Genomic DNA, 20,000 nt, shown 5'->3' on the forward strand with positions numbered 1-20,000 from the left:
TTAATACCGCAACTGCGCTAACAAAGTCAGTCAAAGTTACTGTCTGTGTTGTTTAATCGTTCAGAAATTTCAAAACTGTATTTATGTATGTTTAACCTGCTATTCTGCTAGTCCTGTGTCTTTAGCTATATAGTTCACACAATTGAAGCGTGCGCGTCGCTGATTGACGTGGCGAGTTGATCATCGGTCAGAGTTTGAGCGGTCATCTGGTGATAACTTTGAGTTTAAAGCACAAAACATTATAACATTACTTTTTTTGTGGATATAATTAATGTTGTATGTGATCAAAAAATAAACTTAAAACAGTTTAGGTTGTTTTTGTTTACGTTCTACAGGCGTCTACATTGAATATCATGGCAATGTTTACAAAGTATAAACATTTACTTTGATGTAAAGTTGGTTTTATATTCCCACATTCGGACTTTCTTCTTAATAAAAATCATGTCAGAAAATATTATTTACAAACTCAAAATAGTGAATTCATATTAGCAGCCAATGACAGTCAAAGTACAGCATTGTTCACTGAATTAAATAGTGTTAATGTTGTTTTGAAGTTACTTAAATCCGATTTCAGACCGAATATTCAAAGTACCGTGGTAAAAATATATACGTTATGGAGCATGTTACAAGTTATCACTCAACGAATGTGCAAATAAAGCGAACTTTGCCTTATTTTATTATTATTATCATTAATACAAATTTAGTGTAAGGTTTTATTATTATTACTACAACAAATTATTTCTACATTTTGTATTGTTATAACTTAAAATGAAGGGTCAGAAGTAAACTAGAAACCTTTAAAAAGCTAGTCTGAAGGATTTTCATATAATGTTACCGTAACTTTGCAGTAGCAGTGATAGTATTTCAGCAGTTACTGAATGAGGTAAAGCTGATTTTATATTCACACATTCTGACATTCTCCTTAATATTAATGTTATAATTTCTGAAAAATGTTATTAGCAAATGGTAAGCAATGTAGAGACCGTTAAATTGAACAAATGTGCGAATGTAAAACCAACTTTACCTCAATAACATTTAAAGTACTCAACAAGCAAAAGATACTTGTGTGGGGAAAAATGGAACTTTTTGACTTAGACAACTCAATACAAAAAGTTTCTCAAAGTTGTTTGCGAACTGAAAATAAGATAAATGAAAAAGTAATACATCATTTGAAGGATTTTATTTGTTACAACAAAATGGAACAGGATGTGTGTACGTTCATTTAAAATCTGTTCAACTTTTTCCTCTGAGGAATACAGAAAAAAGTGTTTTTATCTATCTATCTATCTATCTATCTATCTATCTATCTATCTATCTATCTATCTATCTATCTATCTATCTATCTATCTATCTATCTATCTATCTATCTATCTATCTATCTATCTATCTATCTATCTATCTATCTATCTAATATGGCAAGGCTAGGAATACAGCGCATAACTCGAATGGGCTGCCATCATGATGATTTTCATGTGTTGTTTTTCCCTTTTTGACATGTAGTCTCTGAACCCCATCCATTTTCACTTCATGAAGGTGAGAAGTATTACTATTTGTCAAAATGTCTTGACAGAAATTGTATGGCAAGCGAGATTGGAAAGACATGAGCCTTTGTAAATGTAATTTCTGGGTGACCTATCCCTTTAAGGGTAGTTCATGTAGGTCACCCACTTGCTTTCACCCAGCACAGCCATCAATCACACGCAAGTGTAAAGTGCAGAGCTGACTTCTGCCCCCCTAACATTTTCGCATGGTTCATGTTCTGTGTGGCTTTACTTACATGCAGAGCAAAGATGATTTCTATCTTTTTTTTAATTTGTTTGGTTTGGACTGTTGTACTCTCGCAGCACAAGAGCTCAGCCACGTTGTGTGATCAAACATTATTGACGCTTGCAGTCAATAACTGTGACTGCTGTGGTTTTTCACTTTCAATACCACTGAGAGGTGCAACTTAAAACCGCATGCAACACAGTGAACAACTCAGCACAAATAGTTTAAGCCTTTATAGAGAAGTAAGAAGGCTGTTCGTTTGAGGCCAGTCACACTTACGGATTATGTTTTCAATTTATTTCGAGGTTATCCCGGGCCACTTTTAGATTTTTAATTAGTCAATGTTGACTTTTTTGAGCAGTTGTGTGAAACTATGGAGATCCTTTGGAGATGTTTTAGTAAATAGTTTGGCTTCCTGGCTTCTTTCGTGTGAGTTCTGCAATTGGAAATTTGTCAGAATTTGTAGAGAGAGAGATGAGGAAGGTTTGCATTGTGTGAAAAGGCTCATTGGCATTCTCAAACGTTCTCATTGTTCCAATTCATTTGTGAGGGTAAATGTTGAACATTTTAACTAGACTCTGGAATCGTTTTGCAGTTTTTGGAGCCCAGGTTTGTTCTTTTGAATCTAATGTTGATGAATCATCTTGAAAGCCGTCACCATCTGCCAGACATTTTCCAGGTTTGTTTACCCTTCCTCATCCCCTCTGAAGAAGTTTTGCGCTCAATACGAAGAGAGTCTGAGAAGTTGTAAGCTGCGAGAGCTTGGTGTCTTTTTCTGTATGGAAAACATGTCCGGCGTGAAGGCTGTGTAGTTATCCGAGCTCTCTCTCTCTCTCTCCATGATGAGGTGTGGTTTTTATTGGACTTTTTCCCCCGCTCGTAAAGTGCTGAGGGAGAGGCAGAAAATGAGTACAGCTTTACTCACATAAGCCGCAATAGAACCCCCATGAAAAACCATTAGCATGCATACATTCAGTCTTTCGTCAGTTTTCGTGCTGTTATTTGACTAAACAATCATGAAAACATTCAGATTTGAGTTCCTACACTGTAAAATATTTAATTACGAAAAGTTGAGACAACAAATAATTTTATGTTGCTTTAAATTGTTTAAATAAGTTAACCAGGTTTTAACTACATCAAAAACATGTGTTGTTGTTCCCACACAAATCGATTTAGTTAATCGTTTTTTTACAAATTTATGTAGATTGAGCATAAAAATATTAAGTTGTCCCCCCCAAAATGTAAGCATTGTGTTGTTTCAACTCATTTAAATAAATAGTTTGAACACAACAGGAAAAGTCATTATTTTGAGTGTACACTTTTTAAGTTATAGCAAGTTTTAAGGCTGTACAATATATCGTGTCAGCAGCATCCAATGGCCACATTGCAAGATATGCAATGTTGAGTTTGTATTAGAATTTATAGCATTTGCATGCTTCTTTAAGGCCTGTGCCTCAATTGTACATGCAGATGTATCCAGAAAAGGCATGGGATGATAACCGTTTCCAAGGTAAATATATCAAACTTTCAAAACCAAAATTTTCGGCAAAACCGTTCATAAGGTATGTGTACTTTTTTTTTTTTTTTTTTTTTTTTACCTTCATTTGTTTTTTTGTTTTTTAGGACAACAGTATCTCCAGCACAAAAGATATCCCAAGATGTCATTTTAAATTATAAAAAAAACAGTTTTTGAAATAAATTAAGACAGCAGAAGTTAATAATTCATTTTAATTATTTAGCCTGACATGTTTACTGCTCCAAAACATTTTAAATGTTTTTCAAATTAAAATATATTGTGTTCAAAGAGGAAAAAACTTGTTGTTTTTTTACCCAGACATGTAAAAAGAATATATTTTAGAGCAGTAATCACAAAACTGTGAAACTGTGATATTTTTTATCCAAGGTTTTTATACCATCAGAATCTTATACTGGCCAATGCCTAATGTAGAAGGACTTTCAATTTTGCATTAACTTCGGTCAAGCGTTTTCGGTGAACTGTATGCTGGAGCTTGGCTGACAAACGTTGTTATATCAAATCTTGATAATTTATGTAAATAACAATTATAAGCACTGCACTTTTTTACTCTATATAGATCTGCACACTGCAGAAATGTGCAACAATGGAAATAGAAAAGAGTGTTGATATTAGAGATGTACCGAATGTTTGGCAATTTAATGGACCCTTAAATTTTTGTGGCTTTGATCATTGTTGGTGTGCACTTTTTTAAATAAGGAAGTTATATTAAATTGTATATCGTTATCGTTCAATATGGAAAATAATTATTGAGATTGCATTTTTGCCATATCACCCACCTAAAATCGGTGTGTTTAAAGGGTCACGAAACATAAAAACACATTTTTTGAGCTGTTGACATTCGTATATGTGTCCCACACTGCTAAAAACACTATTAGGACACCTATATTTCACTAAAAAGTGTAAATTGGTTGTTTTTGCGTTATTTCAAGCAAATTCGTACTTCCTGTTTGAAACGAATTTTTGAAGCTGCGTCACGGTCATGACATAATAGCGTGTATTCCAGAGTGCAGACTGGACGTCTGTGCCAGAGTGAGTCTTATTACGTCTTACAGTGTGATGCATTAATGCATGAGTAAGGCTTGGTTCAAACCAATCAGCGCGCTCTATTGTGCAACTTCATTAATATTCATTAGTGTCACCGCATTTACGCCACAGAGACGCCACGTTGTGTTGGCAAAACAAGCGTGAAGTGTTGCTTTTATAGTTTTCTGCAGTTAAGTTTCGTTTGGTCGGTCAGCTGGATCACGTGTGGATTAACAGTGTACGCGATGCTCGACAACAATAACTTACGTGTCTAAGGAGGAACATTGTTTACCTGAGAGCTGTTCTCATCTGCAAACGCTGAAATCCGGATTCGCTTGTAACGTTAGTCTTCTCTTCATAAAGACGCGGCTCTAGTTGCTGGTGATTGTCCTGTCTCTACAGATTTGGTAAGTGAGCGACCAGTGCTCTTTGTTTATTCAGTTTGTTCGTATCGAATTAAGTTAACTATTGCACTGAGTGCAAACATAGCACCGCATTTTGTGACCGGAATAACACACGCGGCTTTCTGACACTACCTGCCGTGTGCATCTAAGTTTCCGGGAAATGCAGAGTTTTTTTTCTCTCATTCGCCGTGTGGTGTCAAACATTGCATGAAAAATACACGCTTAGAGCAGCTCCTCGAATCAAATATCGCGTTTGTCACGAGGGGCATGAATGGATTCCCTGAATGAAAGAGCCTAACTGCAGTTAAAGTCCAACATTTAATAATTTGGCAAATAATTCGACTACAGATGTCCATGTAGGTTAAACACCATCACTTTCTCATGTGTGTGTATTTTGACTGAAACTCGCGCGTGCCCAAATAGACACTCCCACACCCTCCCACTTTAGTTTCTCCGACACTCCCCCCTAAACAGAGCTGGACACGCCCACTTTTCTGACTTTTTCCAAAGTAGAGGTGTGAAAACACCCTGCTGAAACGAGGGGGTTTCATGGCCCTTTAAGGTCTGTTTTCTTTAAAAATTTATGGTCTTAACTGCCTGATTGATATACGATATGAAGTGGGCCTTGGATTGTACCATGTGCCTTGTCTTTAAAATATGAGCATTTACTTTGCTGCAGTATTTTTAATGGTGTTTTTGCGCTTGCCTGCTAATTCTGACAACACGAGTGGTAAACGTTTCATCTCATTTTGCGCTTGAACAACTAAATGAATGCTGAAGTCTGTTTAACTGATTATATTTTAATTACATTACAGCATTGTTGCTGTAAAAAAAGCTGTATAAAATTGAAAAAAGTCACATTAATGGTTCACCAGAAGTTTGTAGATATGGGAAGAAACACTAGCTGTGCATATTATTTTTACAACGAAGACTACGCAGTTTTATTTTACATTTGATTATTCAGTTACTCTACCTGAATACTGTTAGACTTCTAAGAAAACAACAATATATTGTTCATTTCATTTGTATCATTTTCTATATCTTATGCATTAGGGATGGGCGATATGGGCAAAAAATCATATCCCAATATTTTTAGCAGGAATAACGATATCCGGTATTTTCCATAAATGGTTACTTGAAAGTTAAAGTCTTTATTAAACAGTTTTTGCACAAAATATAATTCAAACACGGGGGTTTCCCTCCCTCTTTACAAATAAACAGCTGCATAAAAAAAATAACTGCTGCTCTAAATCTTTTATAAATAAAATACAGGACAGGTTTTTCTGTTGTTTCCAATTTAGTTGCGACAAACGGCAAATATATGTGTGATTGAGTGTGATTCGCTCCTCTTCAGGATCATCCCAATCAGTTTAAAATTATACAATCATTCTAAAGTGGAGATATTCAATTCATATCATATTAGTATCGCAATGTATATCACAGAATCACAAAATTTTGCAATGTTAGATTCTTCTATATTGCACAGCCCTACAAAGGTTACCTTAATATGTTCAGTCAGTTTGCTTGATGGAAGCTGAGATGGCAAGAAATGTTTAGCAGAAATAAGAACAGTTTAGCAGAGATGCCCAAACTAGGGCCTACGGGCCAAAGCTGGCCCATGATAACCTTTGATTTGGCCCTCCACCCCCATCCATTTAGTCTTGTGAATGAGTCAGATTTTTTTTAATAAACAAACTGTTGCTCAAGAGATGGAGCACAATTCAGACATCATCGGTGTGGAGGTGCAGCTTTACATTAAACTTCATTGTGTTTAAATTGAATTCTTATGTATTCATTATGATAGGTTCATTATAAAATGTGTAGTTGAAGTCAGATTTAGTAGTCCCCCTTTTCGATTTTTTATTATTATTATTATTTTTTAAATATTTTCCAAATGATGTTTTACAGAGCAAGAAAATTTTCACAGCGTGTCTAATATAATTTTTTTTCTTCTGGAGAAAGTCTAATTTGTTTTATTTTAGCTAGAATAAAAGCAGTTTTATTTTTTTTAAATGTCAATTTAAAGTCAAAATTTTTAACCCATTTAATTTTAATTTAATTTCATTAAATTTTAGTCTACAGAACAAACCATTGTTATACAATAACTTGCACTATTACCCTAACCTGCCTAGTTAACCTAACCTAGTTAAGCCTTCAAATTTCACTTTAAGCTGTATAGAAGTGTCTTAAAAATATCTAGTAAAATATTATTTACAAAGCAAAGATAAAAGAAATCAGTTATTATAATTAAGTTATTAAAACTACTATGTTTAAAAAGCTTCACTACATTAAACTGAAATTGGGGGAAAAAAAGGGGGGCTAATAATTCAGGGGCCTAATAATTCTGACTTCAACTGTATATACACAGTGCATACGAAAAGTTTTCTTAATGCTTCACTTTTCTTCTACGTTTTTTATGTTACAAGCTTATTAAAAATGGATTAAAAAAAATAATAATAAAAAAAAAAAAAATATATATATATATATATATATATATATATATATATATTTAATTGTTGCAGATTTATTTAAAATAAAAAAAACTGAAAAATCACCATGACCAGTTATGTCATGATACTATTTAGTATTATCATTATTATCTTTGTTTTCCACCACTCACCTACTTTTATTTTATGAGTTGATTCAGATGTACTAACAAGCTGTCTATTGCATTTAACAACCACAGTAGTGGTATGGTGCTGTACATGCTTGTTTTTTTTCCTCTATAGTGGGTGGTATTTTTTTTATATGCAGCTGAACGAACCAGACTTTATTCCATTGTGTTTGGCTACATGCGAATGGCACTACATTAACATGTCTTATGAGCTTATGAGGTATTACTCTCATTAAAATTGCTCTACCCTATTCTTTCCGATATTTATTCGAATGCTGTATTCAAAGTGTTCCTGCTGTTGCCTGATTTGAAAGTGTTTGGAATCCAAAGGTAGTGATGTAATCACTGAGTCATATCCTCTTTGACACATTTGACTAGCCCGATCCTGCCTGGATTATCTGCTGCACCTGCAAACTGACTGTACAATTACCTTCGTTTCTTCTAAAATATTTCAGTTACATTCAGAAACCCTTTGTTTTAAAAACAAACATTAAATTAACTCGAAAACAGAATCGACACTTGCAATGATTGAAGATTTTTCATCATTAAATAAGGTAGTTTTACACTGAGCTTCACATTTGTGACCACATGGTTAGACCTATTCTTCTTTTAAAACACTTGTAACAGAATTTATATTTATATCATGTTGCATTGATCTCTTTTATTAGACATTTATTGCATAACAATAATAAACATTATTGCATAACATTTGCACTTATAATACTGAAATTGTTTAAAATTATTACACTCAGAGCTGGCCCTCCCTACAAGGGAACTAAGCAGCTGCTTGGGGCCCCCACAACCAGCTAGAGGTGCAAGTCATTATTTGTTTTGTTTGTTTGTTGCTGAAATAGTTTTGTTTAGCATTTTACAGATTATATTCATTGACAGTGCTTTAGTACTGAAATATTTATAAATTTTCACTGAAAAGAAAAGGAAGGAAGCTCACAGCATCTCATTTCTTATATGCGTTCTGTGTTCTCGCGGTTTGCGTTTGTTCTTCAAAGGTAACCTGTGAGACCGGCCGCTCACCACACCACACGAACACGAATCCTTACACAGACACAGCTATGGCCTTTGCTTCTTTGCCTGCCCCATTTATATACCTGATTTGTTTTGGAAATTGAACCGCAAAAGTGAAACCAATTTAACGTTATTCTTCAAGCATAGAAAAACTGAGGGGAACAATGAAAGAAGAGACTAGCACAAAACCATTTTTAGCATCACTTTAATTGCTAATGATGATGTTAAAGACATAATCTAGCACATTTATCCAAAATAGGCAATTGCAGATTAATAAACATCGTCTACTTATGATATATTTTATTATTTCATTGGTTTTACAAACTCAGTTTTTTAAAACTTAGTCTAAAACACATATTTTGCACATTGGCAATATTTTACCTGAGACATGTTCGTAAAAGCTATGTCCTAATTGAATTAATCATAGTTTAATATGAGCTTTGGACCCTGCATCTCATATGTAAGGCACAGGGAAGGTGACTGAAGGGAATAAAAAAGTTTGTGTTTGGATATTAACATTAACCCACTATTTGTTGCTTCTCTTTTTCTTAAATGTTTTTTTTTATATTAATATTTTTTCATATTTACTTTACATTATTTGCTTATTGATTTTATCATTTATGGATCAATCTTTTGGCTAATTAATGTTCAGTTATGTTTTATTGCAGGGTTTTTGCTCTTGGATATATATATATATATATATATATATATATATATATATATATATATATATATATATATATATATATATATATATATATATATATATATTATAGAATCTTCAGTCTGTTTGTTAATTAATAAATATGTTTTAAATACTCCAGAAGAACACAAAGTAGGAATCACTGGTCCCTTATTAAAGATTTTTGGTCCACACCCGGGTTCGTTTTACATCATAGTACGGTACGTTTAGCTAGTGTGAACATGTCTTCTGAACTCGGGTGCGCACTTGTGAACCGTACCTGAGTACACCTGAAAGAGGTGGTCTGGGGTACGGTTTATGCAAACTCTGGTATGATTCTGATGTAAATGCAATCGTACCAAATAACAAAAGTGAACCGCCAACTGTACAACAAACTATCATTTTCATAATGTCGTTTGTGTGTTTGTTTTTGTCACGTTTCGTACCTTGGTGACATGCACGGGGCTGAGCCACGGCAAACACAGTGATATCTGCTTGTCTCCTCCAAAAGCAGCTTCTGCAGACACTGTGTGATGTTCTGAATGTTTTTAATATTTTTGCGGCAGATGGACGCGAGTCGCTTTCTGCATGTCCAAAACCAAAAGCTTCAGTTAAAGCAGAATGACCGCGATGTGTGGACGTCTTTCCATTTCAGCGCTTGCTTTCGTGACCGTCACCTAGCAACCGCCGTGAACAAAACAGCAGCTCGATGACGCAAGCATATCGGGGTTCAGAAGGAAAAAAGACAGTGTGAACACAAACCAACCGAGGAGGTGGCAAGGGGGGACAATCTAACTTGGGTATGGTCCAGGCAATTAAACCAAGTGTGAAAGCGCCCTAAATTATCCAGTTCATTCAGACAGTTATTAAGGAGAAGAAATCAGGCTTTAATTTTCTGCTTCATTGATTGTTTATTTTATTTTATTTTATTTCTATTAACCTGGCTAAGAGGTTAATAAGCAATAAAACAATTGTGGCCCAGTTTGCAATGAAAATACTCCACTATTTAGAGCAAGGTAGGGCCCCAAAAGGCAGGGTCCCCGCGGGGTCTTAAAAAGTATTAAAAAGTCTTAAATTAAAAAATCGAAATTTATGGCTTTAAAAAGTCTTAAATTTGCTGTTCTAGGTCTTAAATATTTTAGCACAGGTCTTATTTTTGCGATGTCCATGTAACGCTACATCTAATGCTTATTTAAATTCTTTTTGTTGTTGTTGCTAGATTTTTGGGGTGTTGTAGTTCTATATTTCACAAGTCCAATTGTAATTTGCGGTATTACAACTACAAAAAAGTCAACTTGCAATAGCCAATCAGCTTTCTGTTATGAAACTCAGTGCGCGCGGCGAATGTGACGTCATCGCTGTGTTTGCGGAAGTTCGCTTTGAGTGCGCGCGACATGATTTCGGCTGGAAGAGTATGCCGTTATTTCACTGACACATGTCGCAAGCGCAGTTTTATAAGTCGGGAGCGTTGTAATGCGAAAGAGCGAAATTTAAATAACTTTATTTTACCCCTAATTTTGTGCTTTTACATTTTCTCTCGCATGTTTTTGATATTGCGATATAGGTCTTAAATTTAATACTTAATGGTCTTAAAAAGGTCTTAAAAGGTCTTAAATTTGACATTATGATATCTGCAGAGACCCTGAAAGGACTCTGCTTAGGGCCCCCAAATGTACAAAGCTGACCCTGATTACATTTTTGTACAATCAGTTGACCAATTTTAGAATCTGAATAAAAAAGCTACTGTAGATACAGCAAGGGGTTAGCTCAAACAATTCACAGTATTTATGCCTAAAAAAGGAAGGTGACATTAAATAAACTTCCTTGTTTATTAAGCTTTTAAATTGGTTCCACCTTTATTGTTTCCTTTTTTTGTTCCTATTTAAATAATGCCATTGTTTAAACTGAGTTGTATGGTTCAGTACAGTTTGGTATGATTCACCCTGATCAGGCTTGAATTTGTCCAAATGTATCATTAAGGCCAGTTTTCACCACACATACAGTAGGAACGGCCGTAGGAACCCTAGTTAACCTAGTTGCCGTCTGTTGCCGTTGGTCGAGTTTGTTTTCACCCGACTGAACATGTTGAATCTGCATTTGTTGGATCTTGGACAGTCTGAGCAGTGTGAGATGGTTTTCAAACAAATGGCAGCAAGCTCTGACTTAATCTGACTGTAGGCAGTATTTAAAATGACAATTTAGGCCAGAGAAGAATTAATAGATTTTTTTATTGTGTGCAGCAGTTGTAGAGGAAGTGTGAATTTGACAGTTATTTTTCGATAACATTCTAAACCCAACGTCCAACTTTGTTGCCGTTTATCTGTTATTTGTAGATGTGGCATACAGTATGCCAGAAAGTTGCAATTGACAATTTTTGTTCGAAGAAGAAAGAGTTTTGGGCCCTCCACGTATTGCGTTTTTTTTTTTTTTTTTTGCTAAGTCAAGTTTATTATTTTAAATGTTGAAGCGCTGCAAATAGGGTTGGGCGATACTGGTATTCGATACCAATCAGTACTGAAATTTTAGAAACTGTTTCCCGCTAACATTTGAACACTAACATTTGGCTATGAACATTATAGCCAATCAATAGTGTTTGAGTATGCGGCTCAAATGTTATCGAGAAATAGACCTTTTTTTAAATTCCAGTAACTATTGGTAAAGAATGCCAGTATCACCCAAGCTTAGCCACTAGTGTGTGCAAATAGAAAGGTTTTTTCCCTTGTCTTGCATGTACTAGTGACAAGCTCCACTCTTTAGGTACTACAGTGTTGTACTAGATATACTTGGAATAAGTGGTATGGTACAGTATGTTTCGCTATATTTTTGGTACTTTTGACAATGGAAACAGAAATAAATGTACTGTAAATTACCAAACCAAACTACTTAGTGATATGATGAACCTAAAGTATACATTATGTACATTTACATGGACAACATTACTTTGATTTTTAATATGATTAAGAAAATACTCTGATTAAGAGTCTACCATGTAAACAGACATTTTTGGATGACATTAATCCAATTAAAATCATAATCGAGCTAAACAGAAATCAAATTAAGACATATTGGAGTATTCCTATTTTAGTCGCATTATTAAGTGCAGTACAGACATGTCAACTCTTTAAACTATTACTGTTGTGTAGGACTTTTCGCCGCATTTTGTGATGGGATAATCCATTCGCACACAGCTGTTTGACACTCACAATTTTTATTTTTATTTTTAACTGAGTCAGTTAAGAACCAGAGTCACCCGCATCTTTGAGTACATACACACAGTAAACTCCTGGGGCCTCGTGTATGAAGGCTTGCGTTGAATTCATTCTAAAAAATTGCGTAAGCACGAAGCTGTAAATGTGCGCATGCAGTAAAAAATTCAGATGTATGTATATTCTCTTTGTACATCCGACTTGACGTGAACTTAAACTGAGCGCATGTGCACGAGCGCAAAACCCCTCCCTGCGTCCTCCCCCTAATAAATATGGTAATGACTCTACTTTGGCAAAGCCAAACGAAAAAGTAATGGCAAAAGCAAGTAAAAAGGGAAACTTTGAACAGAATGTGAATTTGAGGTGCTCCTTTCGGATATATACCGGAGAAAAACAGTGTTATTTGCAAGTTTGTCTGCCGGAATTAATAACAAAAAAAAATCGAGTGGGAGAGTTTAGCTGACGGTAACACAGTGGGGTCTGAACATCACACTGTGAGTGAATTTTAAAAAAAATGGTCCGACGTAAAGGTTTAAAATTTTGTAGTGTCTATTTAGGCTACGTGCAAATAGCACATCTCAATGAAATGAGCTAGTTGATTGATTCCTACCCATCACAGTTTGATTGACAGAAACAACATAACTAAAGAGAGCAGCAAACAGCAGTGTGAGTGGCGTAGCTCGTAAAGCACATGGCAACATGTTTTGACGCGTTCGAACTCTGTTCGAATCCAGCATCTGAGAACTCATTCTTCTACATATCAGATTTTGCCTACTCTTCATCAAGAGGAATACACATAGGAATCATTAATAACTGTGTGTATTATGTTAGGCGCATATGAGCATCACATATTATTTGTACATTTATTGAATGGAAATGTTTCCGATTCATGTATGCAAGTTCATCTTCAGATGATGCCTTTATAGCAATGTACGTGCAGTCAATCGCTCTGATTACTTTGGGAAAACCGGCGATCGCTGCAAATTGCGCTTTAATGTTTGGCTGGTCAACTGCATGGTATGGAAATCTTATATACCTGCTAGACAAGCAGTAGTGTAGTGTGCAATTTAACACAATTGCCTACTGGAGTCGCCAATGGAAATAAAGCAAACACACACAAGAAATGCACGTACACCAGGCATGAAGTTGGCGTGGACCAACGCACATTCTCACGTTTATTTCATCGTTAGTAAATCCAAACATGATCGTGAAATCTGGCGTACGCTAAGTTTTTGTGCGTATGCAGCATTGATACATGAGGCCCCTGGAGACTTGTTATCATCACCGAACTCACTTGTTTTTTCTGTGAAATGCAGAAGTCTTCTTTCAATTTGGCATACGGTATTAAATTCCCTTAAAACAACACTCTCCCACCAGTCCTTACTTCATACTCGCATCCAATGCCTCAGAGTTCGTCACGAGGGCATGAATGCTGAAGAGTTCAAATGCCGAGCTCCAGTTAAAGTCAAAACATTGAAAAGTGAAACATAGCATGGTAATGTAACTGTTTATCGATTTATGTATTATAACTTGTCAAACGGGAACTTGAAAGGAACATTTTAAAAGCAGCTCATATTATTGCCTTATTTAAATTAAGATAAATAATTTGATTACTGATGTCTATGTAAACCTCATCAACGATTGTTGTCAATCATCTCTTTCCCTGAATTAAACCTTTTTATTCTGTTGCTAGGACCTTTTGTATAACTGTTTTGTTGATAATATTTTAATCGTACTTTATTCATCTGTTTCAGGTAACTTGAATCAGGGTGTGGCACTCTAATGCTTGAACGTAACTTAACCTCCTTTTAAACATGGTGAGAGAGGCTCCTGAAACCAAAAGTCTAAACGGGCAACACTGCTGCCAGCATGGACAACTCTTAACTTGAGCGTGATGGGGATGATAATGATAGTATACATCGCAATGATGGAAGAGCTGCATTGACAGAGATTAACCGCACTCACTCTAAGTGCACCGCTGCCAATCAGCATGCTGCGGATATTGTCGCTCAAATTTGGCCGCGTCTACCGATGCGGCAAGTTCCTCTTCATTGTAGCACTTTTTGTCATCCTGCTGATGAACACCCACAACCTGTTTGCCTCATTTCAGAGGAACGAGCTCACAGACCGTCGATTTATAGGCCTCAATAAATGTCCGGCCTGCTTTGGGACTAGCTGGTGCCGCAAGTTCATGAACGGGCAGGTGACCTTCGAGATGTGGGGTCGCCTGCGCTTTCTAGACTTCTTCAACGTAAAAAATGTTTTTTTCGCTCAATACGGAGAACCCAGGGAAGGAACGCGCAGGGTCGTGCTCAAACGCTTGGGTTCCAACCAAGAGCTGGCAGAGATCGATCAGAAGATCTGCAAACGGGCCACTGGAAGGCCTCGCTGTGATCTCATACAGAGTATGTACAAGACTGAGTTTGCCAGACTTAACGGGGATGTAAGACTTCTGACCCCGGAGGTGGTGGAAGGCTGGTCGGATCTAGTGCACTGCCCTTCTCAGAGGCTTCTAGACCGGGTGGTCAGGAGGTACGCCGAAACTAAGGATTCTGGAAGCTTCCTGCTGAAGAACCTAAAGGACACGGAGCGAATGCAGCTGCTGATGACGCTAGCGTTCAACCCCGAGCCGCTGGTGCTGCAGGTATTCACACACTAACCGATAAAACATCTCCTTGAAATGCATTCTCAAGTTGCCGAATCTTTCTTTTGATTCGAAAGCACTGTGTCTGATGCCCGCTTGAAAGTTAAAGGGATTAACGGCGCATCTTTGCATATTTTACAGTTCTGCACAAGGCTGTGTAAATAATAGATACTTTGAGTCTGTCGGTGGTCACTAAGAGATTTCTCTGCTTTTGGCAACCGCGTGCTTGTCCTCAAGAATTCCCGCTTACATAAGCCAAAGGCATTTGTTATTCCATAAGCATATTCAGTTTACATTAAAGATTCTGAGGAGATATACCAAAAGCTTGACCCAAGCATGTTTGTGATATGTTTGGATATGTGATCTTCATATTAAATTATATTAGACGTTTGTCAATAAAAATAACAATTCTTCATCTTGGAATTATAAGGTTCTATCTGCTTTCTGAATGATTTTGAGATAATGAGCTTTACAGTTTTTGCATTTTATAGCAGTTTGTGTGTAACATTTTTTTTTATTTTTATAAAAAGTCTTGAAATGTAAACAACTTGTTAAAAAAAACATCCCATGATGTAAATAAGTTGTCATTTAATAAGAATATATCAATAACTAATTTTGACAAAAAATGTCAAATAGAACCTTATAATTCTAAGATGACGAATTCATATTCTTCCTATTATTCACTTTTTTAGGGTCTCACATCAGCAATAATGCAAATTAACTTTTGGATAAAGGGTGCTGTTTCACCCTCTTAACCCATTTTAATTGGATCTTTATACTATAGTAATTTAAATGCATAGTTTACCCTAAAATAAACTTTTTGTCAATAATTACTCTTCCTTATGTAGGCATGGGCTGTTATAAGTTTCTGACGGTATAATAACCTTGGATAAAAATATTACGGTTTTACAGTATTGCGATTTCTACTCTAAAAAATATTCATTTTCGAAAATTGAAGCGTTACCGCAGCTGGAAAACAATGTTTTAATGAATTGCACATCACTTCAGGAGTCGTGAATTCATTTAGCTAAACTGCGACATGGTCGTCTTGCGGAAATATTACAAACGATCCATCAGGTAATGTTTTTTCCCCCCTCTCTCTTTTGGTAAAGCGCTGTCAACAAATATTCTTCCTCCATATCCCATAATGCACAGCGCATCGGCCTACGGCAGTTGGATTAGTCCGAAAGGCACAGTACTTTTTGCGGTTGGGTCTGTTTTAGTTCAGATCATATTCTCACCACAAACGAACCGCTCCAGGGTTCGTCTTGAAGAGGTGGTCTTGGTATGCTTTTTTGGTCCGCTTTTGGTACGCACTCGATTACGATTGCTGCATTCACACCTGTCTAAACGAACCGCACCAAGAGGGGAAAGCGAACTCTAGTGCGATTCAACCGAACTAAATAAGGCAGGTGTGAAGGCACCCATAGATATAATCCAGCACACATAAATAGCTTCACTGGCAGTTTCCTCGCTGTATCGAATATCAGTGCTGTTTTTAGTATCGTATCGAAGTTAGAAATTCTATTAGTCTAATTATTGTGACAATGCTACTTAAAACATACTGATTATAACATTCAAAAAGCAAACTTTTGGATTCATAGGACCTTTAAAAAGTTTAAATAGGTGTTTGTGGTATTATAAAGTGCCCCTCGATATCATAGTTGTATGTTTATTATCGCAGTATATTGAATTATTCAGAATATATCTGATCAGCAAAAAACAAGTGTACCAAAGCGACTTACTAAGTGGCATTTAGATAAATTCACACAGACTGTTTAATATTGCTGGATGATGAAATACATTTACACATCATGAAGTAACATCTAGAAGATGCATCTCACATGCTCTATTTCTCCTGTATGTTTTTGTTGTGTTTTCATTCACACCAATGAGAGTCCTTGACTGCTCTTTTTTTTTTTGCACCCCTCAGTCCGGCATTGATTTTTAGACCCAGCTAATCTATTCCAATTTCTTTGCGATTGACCCAGCTTGTCGAAGGCCTGGGCAAACAAAAGGACATCTCTGTGAGAGCAGCCAATATCCGTTCTCACCTCCCATCATTCACTCCATCTGCCACACCTCAAGCATTTTTCCGTGATAAAGGCAATCTGATCTCGCTCTCCGGAGAGCAAACCGCTCGATTTGATTAGCAACATACAGTTTAGCCCCCCCTCTTTTTTTTTTGCCCTGCAACCTCGGGAGCATTTCGGTCAACCTAATGAAATGTCATTAGTTTGCTGTGGATGCTGCTAATGAATTGGCTCCTAATCCATAGATGCGATTAAGTGTGATCTTCACCAGCGTTTCCTCTTTCTTCTCCTGCTGAAAACATGATGTTAAAGCTAACAGATGCTTGTCCTTTCAGAATGCACTAAATGATTCATCACACTTCCTGGAGCTAAGAAAAGCTAGTTTGTTTTTTCTTCCTCTAGTTTGCCAGAAGTTATAGCAAGCTTTTGCGGTTTCATAAGGCAGGAAAAATCTGCTTTCCAGTTGTTGTTTTTTTTTTACTGTTTCGGGAACCTGATGCAGCTGCCTTGCTGTCAGTCAGTGTGTAAGAATAAGCTTCCTATGGCTTTCAAAGCACCATAACATAAGGGCTGCCCAAACCTGGAGAAATAAAGTGATGCAATATAATAGTCATACAGTGTATAAGTGTGTAAAATATTGTAAAATTAGATTTAAAACAATATATTTTAAATAACATATTAAAAGTTGCAACATTGCAAAAATAAGGATCTTTTCTTTTGTGTTGACACAACCGAGTCAATTTAGTTATTGCAAAAAACAAATGAAGGGAGACGTGAGATTACCAAGAGATTAGCATTCGTTTGTCGGCATCCGGAGACTCGCAAAACTTCCCGCCCTACTCCTAATTCTCTCTTCATATAGCCGTATGCCTATTACATATCCATAAAACACAGTGCTATTACCACGCTCGGATCGGATCGCTTTAACATATTAAAAGTTGCAACATTGCAAAAATAAGGATCTTTTCTTTTGTGTTGACACAACCTAGTCAATTTAGTTATAGCAGAAAACAAATGTATTTATTGGTTCTTTTGCCATTCTATCAGGGTTGTTGATTGGATGGAGGCAGATCTCAATAAAAGCTTGCAGGATGGCAAACATTTCATGGTGAAAACAAACTGTGGTCACTTAAGACAAGCAAAAAAGGACGTACAGGTTTCTGCACTAACATTGCATTTGAACCAGTTTTCTTGGCTTTTTTCTAAGGCTGTGTGATTAATTGAAATCGCATCAAAAACACGAATTGGACGTGCATGATTTCTAAATCGCCTTACAGCATTATTTTCCCATAGTATGGTATTTAAACAATCTTAAACAGAGCATGAGAACAGGAGACTGAGGGCGTACTCGCACTACAGTTGCCTTGAACCTGGCCGTCCCCTCTCCCATCTCCCCCGACGGCCCGCACTCACATTACATTCGGGCCTGGGCACGCTTACATCACCGAGATGCGGTGGGGAAGGGTGAGAAGGGTGCGTGACATAGCCTATTTGAGGACCGGGAGGGAGACGCAAGATTACCATGAGATTATCATTCGTTTGCGGGCATCAGGAGACTCGCGAAACTTCTCGCCCTACTCATAATTCTCTCTTCATATAGCCGTATGCCTATTACATATCCATAAACCACAGTGATATAACCGTGCTCCAGAGTTCGTTTCCATCGAGCCGAGACAACCTCTTTTAAGCGATCTTGGAGCGATTGATTTGGCGCGGATCTGAGCGCTATTGGTGGTTTCACATATGCCAAACGAACCACGCTAACTAGGCAAACGAGACTGATTCCGAAACAAAAGTGTAGGTGTGAAAGCACCACTAGCCTTTAAATTGGCCAACACACTAAAGAAAATAAGTATTTCTTTTGGCCTACAATGAGCATTCTTTTTAGGCCTCGTTTACACTAATGCGTTTTCGTTTTAAAACGCATAAGTTTTGCTATGGTTATGCCATCCGTCCAGACTACGCCGGAGTTCTCGAGCGTTGAAAACGGAGCGTTTTGAAAATGCTGGAGAGGCCGTTTTCATTCTGAAACGCTGCTGCTCCGTCTTAGTGTGGATGAGGAAAAACGGAGACATCTGAAAACGGAGGCGGGACTGCTGAGATTCGCTACCTGATTGGGGCTTTTGTGTCATTGCCTTCGTCACTTTATCCTTCCCTTATTCGTCAAGCCTCTATCACATGACTAAAACACATGGCTTTAACGCTACCGGAAGTCAGTACTGTAAACAACAACATGGGCACAGAAATGGGAGCGTTGTTTGCACTATTGTCTGTTTTAATCGCCATTGTGCAGTTATTCATTTGTTACGTTTAGTAACAACTCAGCTCGTCGTCTGTCCACAAAAATACCTCTCTTGCTTTCTTTGCCATCGCATTTAATGTTCAACTGGCGTTTGTTGACTAACAATAACCAAATGCCTAGCGAGACGCATGCTTTCTGTTTATACTAGAACGCACATGCCCAGAGTGCGCAAATGGTCACGTGATATACGTTTTTGGTGGCGTAGTGTGGACGGAGATATGTTCAGAGACGCTAGGTAAAAGGCTAGTTTGTACGCAGATCGTTTTTGATCTAAAACGCAGTTTTAAAACCAAAACGCACTGGTGTAAACGGGGCCTTAAACTGCCGGCTGGCCTGACCGCTGTCAAAATACACTCTTTTTAACTTCTCCATCATCATTTGTTTTACCTTTGCAGCGATGGATTTTAAAGTTGTAAAAAAACTATTTGATTACTTTCTTGCGCTAATCGAAATGCATCACATGACTATTCATTTACTGCGCAAGCCAAGCCGCGTCTGACCCCATCAAAAATGATAGAAATTAAACCCGAACCCGTCAGGTCCCATCGGGTTTGGGCAAAGATCTTCAGCTCTATTATGAACAGCCTATCAACACCTAATATGTGCACACAAGCCATGCGACTCCATTGGAAATAACACGCTTGCTTGCGCAAAAGTCCCAATATGCGATTGGCCCTTAGTTAATAGCCTCAACCATAGTTAATCCAGTGTGTGTGCATATAAGCCTTGCTGTACAGGCTCAGAACTTTAAACTGGCCCACAGTT

The 20,000-nt window shown here is 37.0% G+C and overlaps 1 protein-coding gene across 4 annotated transcripts in view; it reads left to right on the plus strand.

Moving 5' to 3' along the window:
• dipk2aa (divergent protein kinase domain 2Aa) overlaps positions 1 to 20,000 on the plus strand; it is a 50,099-nt gene that overhangs the window by 574 nt on the left and 29,525 nt on the right. For all 4 annotated transcript variants that reach the window (XR_015477709.2, XM_087239306.2, XM_087239308.2 and 1 more), the window contains 1 exon segment: positions 14,011 to 14,900. Coding sequence is in view for 3 of the 4 variants with exons in the window: in XM_087239306.2 (XP_087095432.1) it covers positions 14,247 to 14,900 (654 nt within the window). In the remaining variant the exon portion in view is untranslated.

Source organism: Danio rerio, chromosome 2 (assembly GCF_052040795.2).
Source record: "Danio rerio strain M-AB ecotype USA chromosome 2, GRCz13ab, whole genome shotgun sequence".
Lineage (NCBI taxonomy): Eukaryota > Metazoa > Chordata > Actinopteri > Cypriniformes > Danionidae > Danio > Danio rerio.